Source organism: Syngnathoides biaculeatus, chromosome 7 (genome assembly GCF_019802595.1).
Source record: "Syngnathoides biaculeatus isolate LvHL_M chromosome 7, ASM1980259v1, whole genome shotgun sequence".
Taxonomy (NCBI): domain Eukaryota; kingdom Metazoa; phylum Chordata; class Actinopteri; order Syngnathiformes; family Syngnathidae; genus Syngnathoides; species Syngnathoides biaculeatus.
The window spans coordinates 6,835,260-6,853,592 of NC_084646.1; the positions used below are offsets into that span (position 1 = coordinate 6,835,260).

Here is an 18,333-nt window from a genome sequence, read left to right on the forward strand (position 1 = left end):
TTTCACGAACTCTTTTTTTTTTTTTTTTTTTTTTTAAATACATATATTTTTCTAAGATTTTTGGCCATTCCCATATTTTGATATTTTAAAAAAATGTGGAAATTTTAGTTTTAACTTTTGGGCATATTTTTGTCACTTTTATGGGCAGTTTCTTTTTCCCATATTTTGTCTAATTTTTGGTTATTTGGCATGTGTTCGTCACATTTGCCTGATATTTGTGTATACCTAATTTTTGTCGATTATTAGTCCATTTTTGTCATTTTCCTCACTTTGTCAGATTTGAGTCCTTTTTTGGCTGTCAGTTATAAATAGATGGAAAATATTTCATATGCTCTATACATTGAAGATTTTCATCTATTGTGACTCTTTCTGGAATGTAACCCTGACAATAAACACTGTTGATTATAGGAAAATGCCGCTAAGCAGATATCTAATAAACTCCGTGTGAGAATTGTGAGAACTCCGGAACTATGTAGCGATGGGCTTGACTTGCCTCACGAGTGCGTACATGAGGTCAGCAGCAGCACCAGCAACCTCCCCATTGGCGGGGGATAAAAATAACTCTCTGGTCTGGTGCTCCTAAATCAGTTAGAGCATGGCAGGGCGGGAGGATTTAGTGAAGGGGGGGGGGGGCGCTCGGGAGTTGAGATTGCAAGGGTTGTCGGTTTCAGCCACACTTGGTCGCTAATTAAATGAGAGAGAAAAGCACACTCACAATACGACACTCCCGCTCCCCCTCTTGAACAGGCTGTTATCGAAATCCTCGGTGAGCAAATGGAAGATCCATTCCTAAACTTTTTTTGTTTCTATTTTCTCCATTTCTAGTGGCTGGAGAACTGCAGGAAAACCTTCGGGGACAAAGACCAGCGGCTCAGCACTCATGCACAGGTAGGCCGTTGGGTAAATGAATGCCACCGGAGCCACAAATTCTCGTTCCAGACTGTAAGACGCAGCTTTTTTTTTTTTTTTTTTTTTTTTGGGACGTCTTCTAACCGCTCAGCTTATTTCCGGATTTATCCTTCGCACCCAGGAGCGCCATGTTCTCGTCTATTCCTAGCTCTTCAAACCCCCCCAGCGAAAGTACTTTCAACACATTGCTGTCATTATCATGAGCCTTACAAATCCACTAGCTTAATCCTAACATACAGTGGAAGCCATCAAAGACTGTTTTAGATGGCCCATCTAAGGGAGTCCGACAAATTCTACTGTAAAACAAACACAACAGTAACGCGTACAGATACGAAAATACTCACTGGCAAAGATTCTCTCTGCTATGTAAGAAAAATTTCAACTATTGAAGTTAAACTTTAGCTTGGCTATAGAGCTCGTGCACCTACGTCATCAAATCACGTCACTGGCCGAAAGTGTCGGTCAAACAAAGCATTCTTCAATGCTAAGTCGGTTGGAGACGACGCGAAAATACGTCTTACAGCACGACGCCCAGACTTTTTGTACGACACCATTAAACATTTAGAAGGTGATAATAAACGAAGGTACTTGGAAAAGTGAGAGACACTTGGGAAAGTCGATGTTTTCGCCAATAAGAAATAGAACTGTTAATTTGCTTCCACATGTCTTGGATATACACATGTATCTGGTGAGTAAGTTGTCGAGATTTACACGGAAAAGTTTGAATGCGTATAAAAGTCTGGACGCATACAAATACTTAGTTGCGGGATCTGTTCTCAACAGGGAGACGGCTTGTGATCGCGGAAGTGTGTTTGGCTAGACGTTAACCTTTGGCGAATCCATCGATCTTTTCAGCTCCTATTTCATACAAATACCAATATTTAAATAAATAACCCCTGGTTTTACACAAACTCCCATTCATTAACTATGATTTGGGGGGGGGGGGGGGGGACGAGCAAGTCGGCTCCTCCGTAGCGTTTCCCAAGAAGTATTTATAATGCCAAGTTGGCTCTTTCGAGAAGAATGCGTGACAAAAAAATAGTAAGACGGAGTCGTCTCTTAACGTAGACGGAAGCGTGTTGCGGCCACACGTTAACCTACATAAACCTCTCTGCGACAGACAGTTTTTCTTTTTTTAAATACGCATTGGACACATTTGACAACATTGCACATTAAAAAAAAAAAAAAAACGTCTGTCAGGGAGAAGTTTACCAAAGTTTAACTTGTGGCCGCAACACGCTTCCGTGTACGTTAAGAGATGACTCCGTCTAATTAATTTTTTTTAACGCATTCTTCTCAAATGAGCCAACTTGGCATTATAAATACTTCTTGGGAATTTGAGATTGCGAAGAATAATTCCTACCTGAAATGAAGCGATTGCTACGCAGTCATGTGTATTTGGTTAGACACCATCCATCACGTTTAATTGCCGAAGTCCATCGATCTTTTCTGGTCTTTTCAGCTGCTATTCTATAGAATGACCTCTTTGAATATCTGTCTCGTCTGTGGCGACAACCAACAGCACAACGAGTTTCGGGCATTATGTATATTCTGCTCCGTTACAATGTCTCCCACACTGTCGAGCGGCTCTTTTTGACCGGCAATATGGCGCCGGGAAAATGGCGACGTCACGTGCACGAGCTCTATAAGACCTTAAAAATCTCGTCAACCAGACATTTTTCGCACTTCTTTCCGCCCCTTAATTGACGTGTGTATTCCAACTAATTCTTTGCTCTTTCTCTCCTTCTCCTTGTCGACTTCTTGCTTAGCACATGGAGAGTCTGGCAGTAAGTGGTTCTCCTGTTTTCATAGACAACACTGACCATCCTCATTACACCCCCCCCCCATACCTCTGCCCTGATTGGCCACGTAACACCTTCATCCAATCATATTCTTACCCCCCCTCCCCCCCAAATTAAAAAATAAAAAAAATCTTGTGTTGCCAGGATCTTAATGGAGGAACGTGATGATTGAAGGCATTTGTTATTTTCATTTTGCATGGTTGTCCTTCTCAAATTCAGTTGTATACCTTCCCAGATTCATACAGGGGGTCCTCGGTTTACAATGGGGTTACTAGTGGGACGATCTAACCGTAAGAAAATTTTATCGCCCTGATCAGAATCGGCCAAAAGTAGGCATTTTTTTGCCGATCGGCCAATCAGTTTTAATGTCAGAATTGTCTGTTTCCTGTTTCAGGTCAGTCACGATCATCAAAATTATTTAACTTTGTTAAATTGCACAATAATGAGAGAGAAAGAGAATTGTACATTATTTTCTTCGAGGTCAAATGTTTACAAACATTTCCTTAGTAACCAAAAGCATGTCCTTTGAACTTCATGACTTGGGTCAAATGTTTTCGGGTAACTTCTTGGTTCTGGGTTTTGGCTAGTTTCTTACATCTGCAATCCCGGTCCATTCCTCCTGCCAGAACCGTTGTAACTGAGTCAGGTTTGTCGATAGCCTTGTTCAGAAATGACTTTTCAGATCAGGACTTTGTGATGGCCACTCCGAGACGTGGACTTTGCCATCCTCAAGCCACTTTTTAACCATTTTGGCAGTCCATTTGGAAGACCCATTTGTGTCCAAGTTTTAGCTACCTTGGTGATATCTTGGGATGTCGCCTTAATATCTCCGTCTAATGTTCTTTCTTCATGATGACGTTTATTTTATGAAGAGCCTCCATTTCCTGCTGCAGCAAAACGCCCCCACAACATGATGCCGCTACCACCATATTTCACAGTTGTTTCGGTGTTCTCAGGTCTCTAAGCTTCCCCTTTTTCTTCCAGATGTGACGTTTGTCAATATGGCCAAACAGCTCCATTTTGGTTTTATCAGACCACGGGACACGTCTCCAGAAGTTACCATCTTTCTCTTGGTGTCTTTTTGAAAACTATAATCTGTCTTTTTTATGCTTCTTTAGGACTAATGGCTTCATTCTCGGTGTGTGTAGCCTTTCAGTCCATGTTGCTCCAGGACTCATTTCACTGTGGATAATGACACTTTCTCACCAGCTTCAACCAGCATCGTCACAAGGTCTTTAGCTTTTGTTCTGGGGTCGATTCACGCGTTCCGGAGCAAAACACCTTCATCTCTGAGACACCGTGCCTGTCTCCTTCCTGAGCGGTGTGACGACTGGATATTTCCATGACGTTTATACTTGCATGTGATTGTTTGAACAGGTGAATGTGGCACTTTCAAGCGTCTAGAAATTGCACCCGAGGATTAGCCAGACATGTGGAGTTCCATGATCCTGTCTTTGATTTTCTAGCCAATTTCTTTTGATTTTCCCACGATTTAAAGCAAGGAGCCAGAATGTTTGAGCTGTGGCCTTAAACACATCCCCAGCCGTGCCGTCAAGTCAGTTAACCTATCAGGAGCTACCAAAGCCATGATGAGATCATCTGAGCTCCCCCCCCGTTCTTTAAAAACGTAGTACTTTTCCTGTATGTAAACGTTTGACTGTGGAAAAAAATATATATATATAAAACGTTAGAAGAAATTCTCTCGATCATTATTGTGACATTTAACAAAAATAATTTTGGTGATACTGATTCACCTCAAACAGGAGAGGTTTAGTCTGATTTGATGTCAGACAGTGACACAAAAAAATGAAATCAGTTTTTGCACAGTGAATGTAAACCTCTGGCTTCAGCTGTTTATTCAGTAAATGAACAAATCATTTAAATTGCTCCATCTTGCGATCGTATCGGTGATCGGTTATTTTTTTCTTTTTTTTTTTAATTCCCTGATAGGCTCAGTTTATTGCGTGCAATTTGTAACCTTTGACATCGGTACCAGCGCAAACCAAGGACCACCTGTAATTAGTGACATCATCAACTCGTTCAGCTTGCCAGCCACTCCATGATGGATCCTTTTCTAATCGACTAATTCCGCTGGCAATAGACTCTCAACGCCTGACACCCGGATGGCACGCCGCTCCTGGCCTCGTTAACCTTTTGACCCCGCCCATGCAGCTCCTCGTACGCTTTTACGTCTCACTCACCGCTGCCTCTTGCGTTTTTTTTTTGTTTTTTTTTTTTTGTGTGTGTGTGTTTAGGAGTTGGAGTTGTGTCGTCGCCTGTACAAGCTTCACTTTCAGCTGCTCCTGCTCTTCCAAGCATACTGCAAACTCATCAGCAGGGTGGATACCATCAAGAGGAAGGCCGAGGTGAGCCAGAATCATAGAACCATGCATTTGTAAGATATGATATGATGTATGATATGTAAAAAAAAAAAAGTTTACAAGGCGGGGGGCCGAGTTGCTACAGATACGGTAATGCACTCCCAGCCAAGCATACTCTACTCGGCTAAAGCTTACATTTTAAGCAAAAAATAAATATATTTCTTCAATGATTTATTTATATAAAGTATTTGAACTATGCATGTATTTCTACTATGCAGTTTATTATCAGGAAAAGTAAAATAAAAATGCTTTAAAAAGCCCTTTTTTTTTTTAGGCTTGGAACGCATTTTCCATTCATTGTAATAGGGAAACGCGCTTCGGTTTTCGAACGTTTTGGTTTTCAACCCACCTTCTGGAACGGATTGTGTTCGAGAACCTTGGCGACACTGTATTGTTGTTGCACTTGCCTTAAAGGACAGCCATTGAAATTGTACTGTACCAAAAAGAAGACAGAAGTGTTTGTTGCACATTTCTAAGATGGCAACATAGTGATGATACGCCGTACCTACTGATGTTGCAATAATAATAATACACTGACATTCTATCAAAAAGAAAAATGAACAATTTCTTCAGATGTTAGTTTTTTTTTATGATACATTTTACTGCTTGCATTTTTTTTTTTTTTTTGGTGGTTTCATTTTAGATTTCGTGCCATGGGTTTTGTGTTTAGCTCAAAGGAAGAAGCTTTCCATTTATGCTTTTGCTGACTGAAGCAGGGCCGTGCTGCTGCTGCTTCTCTTTCCGGGCTGCATCTTAATGCACCTTTAAACGGATTACACTACTGAATGAAATTGAATGATTTCTTCCGGGGATTGATGGGGGTCAGCCCCCGTTAACGTTCAAATTCAATCAAGATGTTTATTTTGCGGTCTCCTCGTTGCAAGTAGCCCTCTGCCTCCGTTCTTGTATACGACGCTCACGCCGTTCCCGTCTATCTGCCTCCCATCTCGTCGTCGTCTAGGTGACCAACATGTCGGACGAGCTCAGCGCCCTGGAGAGCTGCCTGAAGGCGGCCGAGAGCGGAAATGACGGCCAGGAGGACGTGTGCATGCCGGACGCCGCCCACGCCAGCACGGAGACGGCCATCCACTCGCTGGTCGAGACGCTCAGGGCCCGAGACTTCGGCGCGGCCCTCACCCAAGTCAAAGTCTTCAGGTAGATGCCGTGACCCGGGTGACCGAGAACCTGCAATAACAAAGAAAAACTATATGTTAACAAGTTTTTTGTTGTTGTTAATTTTGTGAATGTAATTTAAATGACGGAGGCAATCATGCTATCAAGCGAATCACTGTGATTTCCCGGCCGACAGAGTGCACCAGGTTATAGGCCTCACTGAGTACATTTGTAAAGGAAATACCATTTGGTACATACATACGCCGCAGCTGTGTAAAAGCCGCAAGTGCCCACGTTGAAACACGAGATATTTACAAAGAAAGACTGTACACAGAAAGAGTTTTAACGCTAGTGCTAACGCTAGTGCTAACACTAACGCTAACAGAGCCGTTTAACATAAAACTCATCGGTAAATATCACTGAGACAGGCCAGTAACACAGCAGCAACATGCTAGCACGGTGCTAACCCTAGCGCAGCGCTAAGAGGCCCGGTAAAAGTCACTTCCTCTGCACATATATTCCACCGGTCTCATACTTACCTTTATCGCTCGGGTGCCCCCTAGCGGCCGTTAGGAAAAACTGCACAAATGAGCCGCATCACGGCATAAACCACAGGGTTGAACGCGTGTAGAAAAAATGTCGCGGCTTGGAGGCCGAAAATTACGGTACATTGTTTTGTCACCAACGTAATGCTAACGTAATGTCTGTAATGCCTTGAGATATGAGTTTATTTTATTTCATGTCAAAAATGAACAGAAATTGCAAAAATGAACCGAAATCGTGTTGATCAGTTTCACTCACACCACAAAAAAATATCCAGTAATAACATGATTCAATTTAATTTAAAAAAAAAAAAAAATGCAAAGAAATGCACAGCCAACGTGCTCGTCTTTCTGGCGGGTCCGCAATGGTCACTTGGGCCAGTATAAATAGGAAGAAAGATAGCGTTCACTGAGAGTTCTCATGTCCTCTCAGTTCAAGGTGCCGTAATTCCCGGCTTACAGAGCGCACCTGGTTATAAGCCTCACCCAGTACATTTGTAAAGGAAATACCATTTGGTACTTACATACGCCGGAGCTCTGTAAAAGCCGCAAGTGCCCACATTGAAACACGAGATATTTACAGAGACGGTACACAGACAGTTTAACGCTAGCGCCGCGCTATCGCTAATGCTGCACTAACACTAGCGCAGTGCTAACAGCACCTGACCGGTAAAAGTCACTTCCTCTGCCACATATATTCCACCGGTCTCGCTCTTACCTTTTCCACTCAAGTGACTGCTTGTGGCCGTTAGAAATACACAAATTAGCCACATAAACCGCAGGGTTGAAAGCGTGTGGGGAAAAAAGTTGCAGCTTATCGGCAAGGAAATTACGGTCAATGTTATTTTGTTTGTCTACGTGTTGTTGCTGCTCCATTTGTGTTGACTCATTTTCCAAAGGGTTATAACACCGCACTGTCTGTGCTATTTAGCGTTAGCATCAAGCTAGCAGGCAGAAAGACTCACCTATGTGGTTGTACTAGATTGAAGGAGCAGTGCCACCATAAATTCGGACTTGGCTGTATACCGTCACTATCGTCAACTTTTGTCCCGCCGCCAGGTCACAGTGGCCCAACGACATCTTCGGCAGCGAGGGCGACGATGCCGTGCAGACGCTGCTGCACATCTACTTCCGCCACCAGACGCTGGGCCAGACGGGCTGCCTGGCCGTGGTGGGCCCCAGCCGGGACCTCTCGCAGGCCAGCGGACGCCTCATGGAGCTCAACCTGCAGATCCGAGAGGCCCTGAGTCGGGCGCAGGCTCCCGGCGGGGGTGGAGGAGGAGGAGGACCGTGAGCAAAGCGGCGGGGGAGACTTGGCGTATAAAAGGGCTACAAAAGGATTTGCGGGAATAAGAGACTTCTTCATCACGCCGGATGGACGCTTGGAACCAAGACATTCCTCGCGAAAAGTTTGGGGTTTTGGGCTTCGGGATGACATTTCGGGATGAACCTAAAATGCAACCTTTTCCTATAAATACATTTCCAAGGATGTCCACATCTGTGGCTTTCTGTGACTCTTCCAGTACCTCTGATGCCACACGATAACGCCGTCAGAAGATATTCTCAGAGGGGAGTGTGGACATTGAGTCGGGAATGTGACGGCGACGCCGGAAGAGTCACAGAAAGGTGTGGAATGCACGGATTAAAATTAAATTTGCCGTATAGGTTCTTGTTGGAAAACCATTTAAAGGTTCTACTCCATTTTAAATTCATGCTGAAATGTCACACCAAAGCTTGAAACTTTCAACCTTTTTTTTTTTTTCGAGTAGTGTGTCTTCCCCACACTTAAAAAAAAAAAAAAAAAAAAAAAAAAAAAATCCAAAATTCCGTTTGCAATAAGTCACGTTGGCAAAGCAGTGGGATAATAGATTTTGCTTTTATTTTGTGCTGCTTTTTTTTTTTTGTTTTGTACCCTGCACGCCATCGATGATACGTTCAAAAGCAAAAAAAAAAAAAAGACAAATAAGGCACGCTTGAAAGTGACATAAAGCAGAGTATATTTTGCGGCGATGTATTTTTTATGAGTCCGAGCTTAACCTCCTTGTGTTGTAAATGTTGAGGTATTTAACGCGCGAGCGCCTGTGGGGAAATCCTCAGGGAAGTAAGTGTACAAAGAGAAACATATATAGAGATAAATATTAATATCTGCGCCCCCCTCCCCCCTTTCCAGGTGTCCTTAATGGCTATTAATCGCCCGTTTAACCAAATAAGCAGCTGCCTTTAGAGGCTGTGTGACGCATAGATATACACACCTCATAACTTATTTTACTCTGTATATATTTTAGAAAACGTAAAAGCATTATTTTTGCCCCTCCCTTCCCTCCTTCCTTGTACTTAATGCACTGCAGAGGATGCCATGCTCATGTGATGAGTCATTCATAACCCAGCCTCTTTTTTTTTTTAATTCCGTAATGGGACACGCTGCCTTTTTTTTGGGGGGGGGGGTGCGGGTGATGTCACAGCCCAGAAAAAGGGTGAAAGGAGGTGAGGGGATCTACTGTAGCATCTGTATCCCGCCACACGCAATTCCTTTTCCCTTCTGCCTCGGAATCCAAAGATAAGGAAGAGGGAGGCTGTTTTTCGTTTTGGCTGCCAAACCGAGCAGAACTTTTTCTCCCCCTCCCTGACGGTTACTGCTTGTCTGGTACATTCTGAATGCTGTTCATTATTATTTAAAGATTGTTGACCTGGGAGAGCTTTTAATTTAGAGGTGCATACTTATTTTTTTTTTTTGTTCACTCACATACCAGCCTTCTTTCTGGATGAATAAAATTCTAATGTTCCAAAACTGACATGATTTGATGTCGCTGATATTGTGCTTTTCCAGACCAGGGGAGCAAACAACCCACAGGCCAGTACTGAGCCGCAGACCGGTTGGTTTTTTTTTTTTTTTGCATTGAAGTTAATTTAGATTTTTACTGGGCACGGCGGTTCAGCTGGTAAAGCGTCGGCCTCACAGTTCTGAGGTCCCCGGTTCGATCCCGGAGCCCACCTGTGTGGAGTTTGCATGTTCTCCCCGTGCCTGTGTGGATTTTCTCCGGTTTCCTCCGACATCCCAAAAACGTGCAACATTAATTGGACACTAAATTGCCCCTAGGTGTGACTGTCTCTATGTGCCCTGTTGAGGGTGTGTCCTGCCTCCTGCTCGATGACAGCTGATGATAGGCTCCGGCACTCGCCGCGACCCTCGTGAGGATAAGTGGCAAAAGAAAATGGATGGATGGATTTTTACTAGTCAGGGCAACATTTTAGAGACAAAAGTACTTTTCAGAAGGCCAATCCTTAATTTTTTTTTGTTTATAGAGTAAAATATCACTAGTTTGTCTTTTAATAGAACTGCAATTGTCCCCACCATATTTTATTCAAATGTGCGTCTTTTGCTACAAGTTGGTAGACAAATCACAAAATAGTAAGTTTTGCTTTAATCAGAGTATTGTTGCTGTATAAATCAGTCTAAGCACATTTAGTGGCATGACATTTAATTCATCCATGTTCTTTTGCCACTTATCCTCACAGGGGTTGTGGGAGCACTGGAGCCTATCCCAGCTGTCAATGAGCAGGAGGCGGGATTACACACTGAACTGGTTGCCAGCCAATCACAGGGCACATGGAAAAAGTCATACAATCACACCTCGGGGCAATTTAGAGCTTCCAATTAATGTTGCATGTTTTTGGGATGTGGGAGGAAACAAGCGTGCCTGAGGAAAAACATGCAAACTCCACACAGGCGGGGCCGGGATCGAACCCAGGTCCTTAGAACTGTGAGGCCAATGCGTAACCATCTGACCTGCCAACATTTAATCCGTAAATCCAATTTAGTTTCTCAAGCATACTTGCTTACAATTTTAAAAAAACACTGGCTACTGTATTTAGTGGTACTTGGCACTAATTTTTGTGGGACTGTATGAGGACCAGTGGGTATAAGTCCAGTACTACTGATTTTGAAGACATTATGGACAGATACAGCCTTGTCAACAGGAAATGTAATTGGCCCCAAAAAAAAAAAAAAGTAATTGAGTATTGAAGTAGTTTAGCAAAGAAGATTGACAGACGAACAGGTCAGAGCTGCTCCTCATGAATGACCGCAGAAAAATGGACCAATGGCTCCAATGTGCAAGGTAGACATTTTATTTGTGAATGCACGTGGCAACACCATTCCCGCAACAAAACCTGAACCCAAAGAAAAACGAAAAAAAAAAAATAACTGAAGACGGTATACATTTGTTGCGGTCAGATGATGTACTTGAAGCTGAAGGTGCTGTCGCAAGACAGCCGCTTGCCTTTGCAGCGGCCGCACAAGTCCTGCCTGTGAGGACGCTTGGGGTCCACGTGCCGTTGAGTCAAGGCGCAGCAGCAGCGGGCTTTGTTGCACGTCTGGAGAAGAGACGAACGGCAGTTTAGTCGCGGGGGGTGGTGAGCAATTTCACTTACAACGTGCATCGCTCACGTGACATGTGATGTCCTCCACGCGGTATGGGTTGAACTCCTTCTGGCATTTCCTGCAGTATTGTTTGAAGTAGACCTGGAACACAAAAGTGCTGGGAAGTCACAACCTGAATTGGGATGTTAGAGCTTTTTAATCAAAGGACAAGTGAGCTATCCCGAACTCAGTATTTTCTCATCATGTGACCAGTAAAACCTGCTGCAGCAAAGCTTGAATAGAAGAATTTTATTTTCTAGGTTCTCAAAGCCCTCACCTTGTTGGTGCCCTGAACGCACCACACATAGGCGCTCTCCCATCTCAGATTGCACTCTCTGCAGTGGTAATAGCCGTACTTCTGCTCCAGAAACTGAAGAAAAAAAAAAGAAAATGACATTAAAAATCAGAAGTGGGAAGCTTAGGGCACAGGGGCCCAAAATTCCCTGATTTTTCAAAAAAAAATAACATGCATGAAGGAACAGACATTTCTCAGCAGGGCTCAGCAACCTTGAGGCTGAGGGCTACTTCATGAGCACCGATATATGAAAGGCTATGTGACCTGTTTGCAGAAAATCTCAGACTAAATATTTTTGATATATTGTTGTAAGTGATATTACAGGCATTTTGAAATGTTAATTCACGCAAGCAAGTCAGATTCAGAATTTAAAGCACAAATAGTAATTTGCAGCCTGTGGTATTTTTAGAACATAGCTCGAGGGCACCTTATCTGGTCCTCGCAGGCTACGATTTGCCCGCGGGCACAGCGTTGGTAACCCCTGAGCTAGAGTCAGTGCATTTAAAAAAAAAAAAAAAAAGTTGCGGTTCTGTCTAAAATTGCACACAAAGTTATATTTAAAAAAAAAAAAGTTTGAAAACTAAAAACCGACCTGGAAGCGCACTCTGGCTTTCTCCTTGGGAGGCTCGTCAACGGCGTCCCCGGTCTCCTCGCTCTTCGGCGGATCTTTTGACTCGACGGGCTCGGCCCGCTTCTCCTCCGGATCCTTCTCCAAATCGTCGTCGCCCCCCGCGGAAGCCTCGACCTCCTCTCCCCGCTCGGCCGGAGGAACCTCCGCGGGCGACGCCGGCGGCGACTCCTTGTCCTCCGCCAGGAAGCAAGTGATGTTCCGGTAGGCGACGGGGGAGTAGAGCGCCAGGGTCCGCGGGTAGCGCACGCCCCCCTTGGGGCTCCCGGCGTCCCCGGACGTCACGGAGCTCTCGGAGGCTTTCTTGCGCCGGGAGTCTCTCTTGAGCGCGCCGAGGCTCCTCGGGCCGAGCGAGCACTGCACCGAGGCGTCCTGCTTGGGGTTGACCTGCACGGCCACGTCCTTGGTGTTGGCCTTGCGGAGCCTCGGCGTGAGCTTGGGGTTGATCTGAGACAGGATGGACTTGAGCTGGGCCCGCTGCTGGTTGTTGAAGGCCTCCGAGGAGTCGGCGCCATAGTGCGAGAGGTACCCGCCTCTGTACTTCCTCGGAACCTCTTTGGGCCGGTATCTGCCCGAATAAGGGTTATTGTAAGGTGAATAGAAATAACGATCGACTTGCTCCTCACCGTACGTTGCCATTTTGTTGCTTTATTTTTTTTAAGACGATCGGTGACGTCATTTAAACCGCAGGTGTGCCTCGTCATTAGGACGGATCCAATGCAGGTGTGTTCCCGCCAAAATGCAGGGGGCGTGTCTGGAAGACATTTTTTGTTTTCACGGTACCGCCCAACCTTTCCGTTCGCGCACGAACACACACACTCGTCTTTTTTTGTTTTAAAGCTAAACATGGCTGGCTAACGTTAACTAAAACACGTATAGTCCCTGCGATTCCATTTTGTTATTTGTTTAGCTAATGTGGCGATTTTTGAATTGCTAAAACACTCACCCGAGACGCCATTTTTAGCTAAACGTGTCTTGCTAACGTTAGCTAAAATATTGTGCCTGTGATTCCATATTGTTATTTATTTACCCAATGTGGCGAGTTATCAATTGCCAAAACACCCGTGACTCAATTTTTTTTTAATCAGCTAAACGTGGCTGCCAGCGAAAACACTTAATGTACACGCAATTCTGTAGTGTTAGTTCTTTAGCTAACGTGGTTAGCCAAAACAGTTAACCCATGACTCCATATTGTTTATTTAGCTAAGGGGGTAGCTAATTTTAGCTAAAACACCGACCCATGACTTCATATTTTTTAGGATAACATGACTACACTTATGTGCGACTCCATAGATTGTTTTTTTTTTTTTCAGCAAACTGCACTACCTCCCGTTTGCTAAAACGCGTATCCCTAACTTCATATTATTTATTCAGATAACATAGCTAGCTAACGCTAGCTTATGTCTACATTTACAGATACACTTGGATAACCACACAATGTCTCCATATTATTTTAAAACTACAATCTCGCGCTGCGAGCAGAGCTGTGGAGGTGAATGCACATGCAACTTTATTGATCCCAGTACAGGTACAGTAATACTTTTTACATCAAGTACCACCTTCAAAAATACTAGCGCGTAGGGAAGATTACTTTAGAGATGTAATTACAGTCGATTCTAAATTACTGTTGAAAATCATTTAATAGTGGAGCTTTCTACAACTTTCTTAGTGATATTATTAATTACATGTGATTACATTTTGATAGATTTTTCTAATTTTACAATAATACTTCAACAGGACCATTCACTATTTCCTCCAAAAGTGGATTCAAACTGTCAATCATTATTTGGGAACCAATCACTTTTTCTTTATTGATTTAATGTGCTAATTTATTATTATTATATAATTATTGTCAGTGGACTGAGGGGGAAAAAAACATACTCCATGGGCTTTTTGTTGTTCGAGTAGAAATTAGCTTGAATAAAGTGAAAATTGCCCTTTTTTGAATATCTTTTTTTTTTTTTCAAGTGTACTGAGATTTAGTTTTGAGACTTTTGAACAGTCTAGTTCCAGTATTTTCCTACATACCAGTTTTCAAGTTAAAAAATTAGAAAAAAAAAAGACTTTTAAAAAATGTGAAAAGTAAAACAAAAATACACTTTGCGATGGCTTATTTTTGATCTTTTTTAATCTATGGTTGTTTTCTTTACACTTGTGTGATAGTCGACAATGTTAATGCGTGACTTGAATGGTTTGAGCCAAGAAAAGAGATTTTTCATCTGTACGTCTTTAATTTCCTCCTTACATTTTTTTCATATACACATTTTGTACAACTGTTGTCACACACAAAATTGCTGATTGTTACATTCACAGACTGATGTTTTCACGCGTGATTTTTTGTTTTTTTTTAATCTTGAAACATTGAAAATCTGTGCATCGTTCATACTTTCCACTTCCAGTTGGCAAACCAAAATCTCAACATGAAAATGTGACTGCGTTTATTCTTGTTGTTGTCTTTTTCAATCAAACAGTTTTGATTTGGCCATCACAACTTGGCTCAAAAAGGTCAATGTCGGGAGCATGGGGGCTGGTCACGTTATCGATGTTTGATTTTGGATCGCCAATTAAAAATGGAAAGACACAGATTATTGAGGCCTCCCATGCTTCAGCCCATCTGATATTCTTTTGTTTAGCTTACGTGACACCAACATTGTGTTTGTCACACAGGCGTCGGGTCCGGCGGGCAGGGGTCCAGCACGACGCCGTTGGGGTCGCTCACCGTCACGGCGCCGTACGACGCGTCAAAGTCGACGTCCTCGTCCCGGAAGCGCTGGTACGTGACGTCCGTGTCCTCGCGGTCCCGCCGGGCCGCCGGCTCCTCCTTGCCCAGCACCCGCTCGCGGTACACCCGGTACGCCAGGATGAAGACGCCCGCCTCGGCCGCCTGGAAGAGCGCGTAGAGTAGCGGGAACATGTACATGCCGCCCATCAGCTGCGGCGGGAAGGCCAGCTTGAGGATGGCGGTGCACAGCTGCACGTTCTGGCAGCCCGTCTCCAGCGAGACGGCGCGGCGGCTGTTGGGCGGCAGGCGGAAGAGCGCGGCCAGGCCGTAGCCCGCCGCGTAGCCGCACATGGGCATCAGCAGGGCCACGACGTACACGGACGGCGGGATGGCCGACAGCAGCTCGCGGCCCAGCAGGGCCGCCGTTAGGATGAAGAGCAGCACCAGGGTGATGAGCAGAGACCACAACGACGCCTGCGGGAGACACCGGCGCACCGTCAGGTACGTACGGTCATGGCGACTGATCCAACGACCGCGGCGTTAAGTTCAACTTCATCTAATCCAATGAGGCCAGATACGGAAAACGACACTTTTCAAAGATAACGTTTGCTTTTGAGATTCATTTCATCCATCCATTTTCTTAGCTGCTTATTCTCACAAGGGTCGCAGAGGGGGCTGGACCCTATCATAGCTGTCAACGGGCAGGATGCGGGGCAAACCCTGTACAAGTTGCCAGCCAATCGCAGGGCACATGGAGACAGACAACAGTCGTACTCACAATCATACCTACGGAGAATTTAGAGTGTCCAATTAATGTCGCATATTTTTGGGATGTGGGAGGAAACCGGAGTACCTGGAAGAAACCCACGCAGGCACGGGGAGAACATGCAAAGTCCACACAGGGAGGGCTGGGCTTGAACCCCGGTCCTCAGAACTGTGAGGCCAACACTTTCAGGATGATCCACCGTGCTCCCAAGATTAATTTCAGAATTTGTTAAATTGACCTGGTGTCAAAATGCCTTCATGTCTTCCAGCCTCGCCCCCAAAACGACAACATTGTTTGGCTGAATTGTGTATTTTAATCAGGAAAATTAGCACTTTGTAATATTGGACTTCATAAAATTAAGTAAAATTAAACATTAACTGATTGAATGGCCGTTGTGCTGTTCTTTATGATATGCCCTCTTTGGCCAACTTTGGGCAGTATAAGACAGTACTGTTCAAAGGGACACTTCAACTCCTCTAACAGCTCATTAATACGACACTAATTTCACTTTTCTAAACGATGGTGTGCTGTTATATTGTACGTCTACATGTTTCGCAACACCATTTGTTTTTAATCTGTTGCTCAAAGGGTTATAGCAGCACAACATTGATGCCTTACGGGTTAAAAAATAAAACAGAATGATACCAGTGTAAACAAAATTGCATTCAAACATCATTTTTACTATGTTTCTCTATGTGCAGGTATATTTATATAAAAGAAGCGCTTTACCCTCAAGACGGTGTCAGCCAGCCGCGGGCATCGGTAGCGCAGCATGACGCCGAGGCCGATGGGGATGAGGGTGCTGCACAGCGTCAGGACGATGGCGCCGAAGGGCATGAGGCTGACCACGGGCGTGTTGATCCACGCGCGGCTGTAGATCCACAGGCACAGCGGCATCAGCACCAGGGCCAGCAGCGTGGACGAGATGGTCATGATGATGCTGTTGGCGGTGAGAGGGTAAGATAAAGTTTGTACTTTGTTCTTTGGAGTCATTTTTTTGTGACAATGTTTGTAACTCACTTTATACGCTTTCCCCCAAATATATGCCGGCCAATCGTAGACGGAATATATATTCACGACATAGTTCATGTCGGGCAGGAGTGACGTGATCCAAGTGCACAAATGATGAAAAAGATTTCTTCAAACTCAGCAAAAGAGTAATGTGTGTGTGTGTGTGTGTGTGTGTGTGTGTGTGTGTGTGGTGTGTGTGTGTGTGTGTGTGTGTGTATATATATATATTTTTTTTTTTTTTCAAATATACGTGCTCCACAGTAGTGCAGCTGAAAAGTGTTGCCCTCACAATTCTGAGGTCCCGGGTTCAATCCCGGACCTGCCTGTGTGGAGTTTGCATGTTCACCCCGTGCCTGCGTGGGTTTTCTCCAGGCACTCCGGTTTCCTCCCACATCCCAAAAATATGCAACATTAATTTGAGACTCTAAATTACCCGTAGGTGTGATTGTTGGTGCGACTTGTCTGTCTCCATGTGCCCTGCGATTGGCTGGCAACCAGCTCAGGGTGTGCCCTGCCTCCTGCCCGTTGACAGCTGGGATATAGGCTCCAGCACTCCCGCGACCCTTGTGAGGATAAGCGGCGAAGAAGATGGAAGGATGGATGGTTTCATGTTGTAGTACATTATTTGTAAATGTGATGACGAAAAACATCTTTGCGTTGGACGACCCCCCCCCCCCAACTCCACCCCCTAACGGCGTCATCCTCTGCATTGTACACGATCGGCAGACCCCCGGTCCTACGGCGTTCCAACCCTCGCTGGAAGTCCGCCGAGACCCTGGAACGGTTCCTCAGTCTCGACATAAGTCTGCTTTTTGTTTTGCGCCAAGTACCTGAGGTTCATCTCTCCGTGCGCCAGCAGCGACATGATGTTGGACAAGTTCCCCCCGGGGCAGCAGCCGCACAGCAGCACGGCCACGGCGGCCACGTCGTCCAGGGAAAAGGCCAGCGCCAGCAGGAAGGCCACCAGGGGCATGATGACGAACTGGCACACGGCGGCCAGCAGCACCCCGACGGGCCGCCGGACGTGCTCGCCCAGCTGGCCGACGTCCACCGTGCAGCCCAGCCCCAGCATGGTGAAGCACAGCACCAGGCCCACAAACACGTTGATGCCGTGGCTAAGGGGGGAGTCCCAGAAAGCGGGCACCAGGCGGAGCACGTCGGACGGGGGCGAGACCGCCGTCGGCTCCGAGCCCCCCCAGGGCGGCGGTGCGCCGGACTTGTCCATGGCGCGTCCCGTCTCTCCTCTCCTCTCTCCGTCTGCTCGTCTTTACGGCGCCATCGCCGGAGAGAAAGGACCGACCCCCTCGCGTCCCGGAACCCCCTCTTATAGTCCGCGCGAGTGGCACGAGCACGCGCGCCCGCCAGTGCGCCGTGCAGTGCGTCATCGGGAAGTGAAATCAAATGGCGCACAAGCGCTGCTGGACAAAGCCGATCTGACGCTGAAAGGCACGATTGGGATCAGATTCGGAGTCAACTTGTTTTGGGGAGAACACACTCGCACCCTGGAAATAAAGGGCAACGTTTCTTTTTTGGAAATCCCACAAAATTCATATCTTTTGAAAACTGACATTTTCAGGATGTTTTTGATTTATCATTTTACATTGAATCCCTACGAGTTTTCTCTAGTTTATGTCAACAACAGATTCTTAAACACATTCATTAATAAGAATTCTCTCTCCATAGACTACAATTTAATGTTTTTCCACAAAAGAATGGATATTTAAAACATTTTTAAATTATTTTT

General features: G+C 45.1%; 3 protein-coding genes across 12 annotated transcripts in view; 1 reads left to right on the top strand and 2 right to left on the bottom strand.

The window, feature by feature from the left end:
- The window catches only part of fryl (furry homolog, like), a 107,263-nt gene extending 97,724 nt beyond the window's left edge, over window positions 1-9,539 (top strand). For 8 of the 10 annotated variants that reach the window (XM_061824071.1, XM_061824074.1, XM_061824072.1 and 5 more), the window contains 5 exons: window positions 826-888; window positions 2,679-2,696; window positions 4,967-5,077; window positions 6,054-6,247; window positions 7,807-9,539. In XM_061824071.1, the coding sequence (XP_061680055.1) occupies window positions 826-888; window positions 2,679-2,696; window positions 4,967-5,077; window positions 6,054-6,247; window positions 7,807-8,041 (621 nt within the window). In that variant the 3' untranslated portion in view covers window positions 8,042-9,539. The remainder of the gene's footprint in view (window positions 1-825; window positions 889-2,678; window positions 2,697-4,966; window positions 5,078-6,053; window positions 6,248-7,806) is intronic. The other 2 variants (XM_061824066.1, XM_061824075.1) reach the window with 1 other exon arrangement.
- A 1,320-nt stretch (window positions 9,540-10,859) lies between these two features.
- On the bottom strand, window positions 10,860-12,764 carry zar1 (zygote arrest 1). Its single transcript, XM_061824351.1, has 4 exons — window positions 12,055-12,764; window positions 11,445-11,537; window positions 11,195-11,269; window positions 10,860-11,121 (listed from the first exon to the last, which is right to left on the bottom strand). The coding sequence occupies exons 1-4, from the start codon at window positions 12,727-12,729 to the stop codon at window positions 10,978-10,980; spliced, it is 987 nt and encodes a 328-aa protein (XP_061680335.1). The 5' UTR covers window positions 12,730-12,764; the 3' UTR covers window positions 10,860-10,977.
- Window positions 12,765-14,749: 1,985 nt separating this feature from the next.
- Window positions 14,750-17,943, bottom strand: slc10a4 (solute carrier family 10 member 4). Its single transcript, XM_061824350.1, has 3 exons — window positions 17,420-17,943; window positions 16,308-16,518; window positions 14,750-15,286 (listed from the first exon to the last, which is right to left on the bottom strand). Exons 1-3 carry the CDS (start codon window positions 17,812-17,814, stop codon window positions 14,750-14,752), a joined length of 1,143 nt encoding a protein of 380 aa, XP_061680334.1. The 5' UTR covers window positions 17,815-17,943.
- Between the last annotated feature and the right edge of the window lie 390 nt (window positions 17,944-18,333).

Excerpts from the sequence above, each read along its gene's own strand:
- zar1 (XM_061824351.1), bottom strand. The coding sequence starts at position 12,729 with ATGGCAACGTACGGTGAGGAGCAAGTCGATCGTTATTTCTATTCACCT. Across the intron at positions 11,270-11,444 it reads GCGTTCAGGGCACCAACAAG|GTCTACTTCAAACAATACTG; the intron begins GTGAGGGCTTTG and ends TTTGTGTTCCAG. Across the intron at positions 11,122-11,194 it reads TGGAGGACATCACATGTCAC|ACGTGCAACAAAGCCCGCTG; the intron begins GTGAGCGATGCA and ends TCTCTTCTCCAG.
- slc10a4 (XM_061824350.1), bottom strand. The coding sequence starts at position 17,814 with ATGGACAAGTCCGGCGCACCGCCGCCCTGGGGGGGCTCGGAGCCGACG. Across the intron at positions 16,519-17,419 it reads CACGGAGAGATGAACCTCAG|CATCATCATGACCATCTCGT; the intron begins GTACTTGGCGCA and ends CACCGCCAACAG. Across the intron at positions 15,287-16,307 it reads TGGCTGACACCGTCTTGAGG|GCGTCGTTGTGGTCTCTGCT; the intron begins GTAAAGCGCTTC and ends TGTCTCCCGCAG.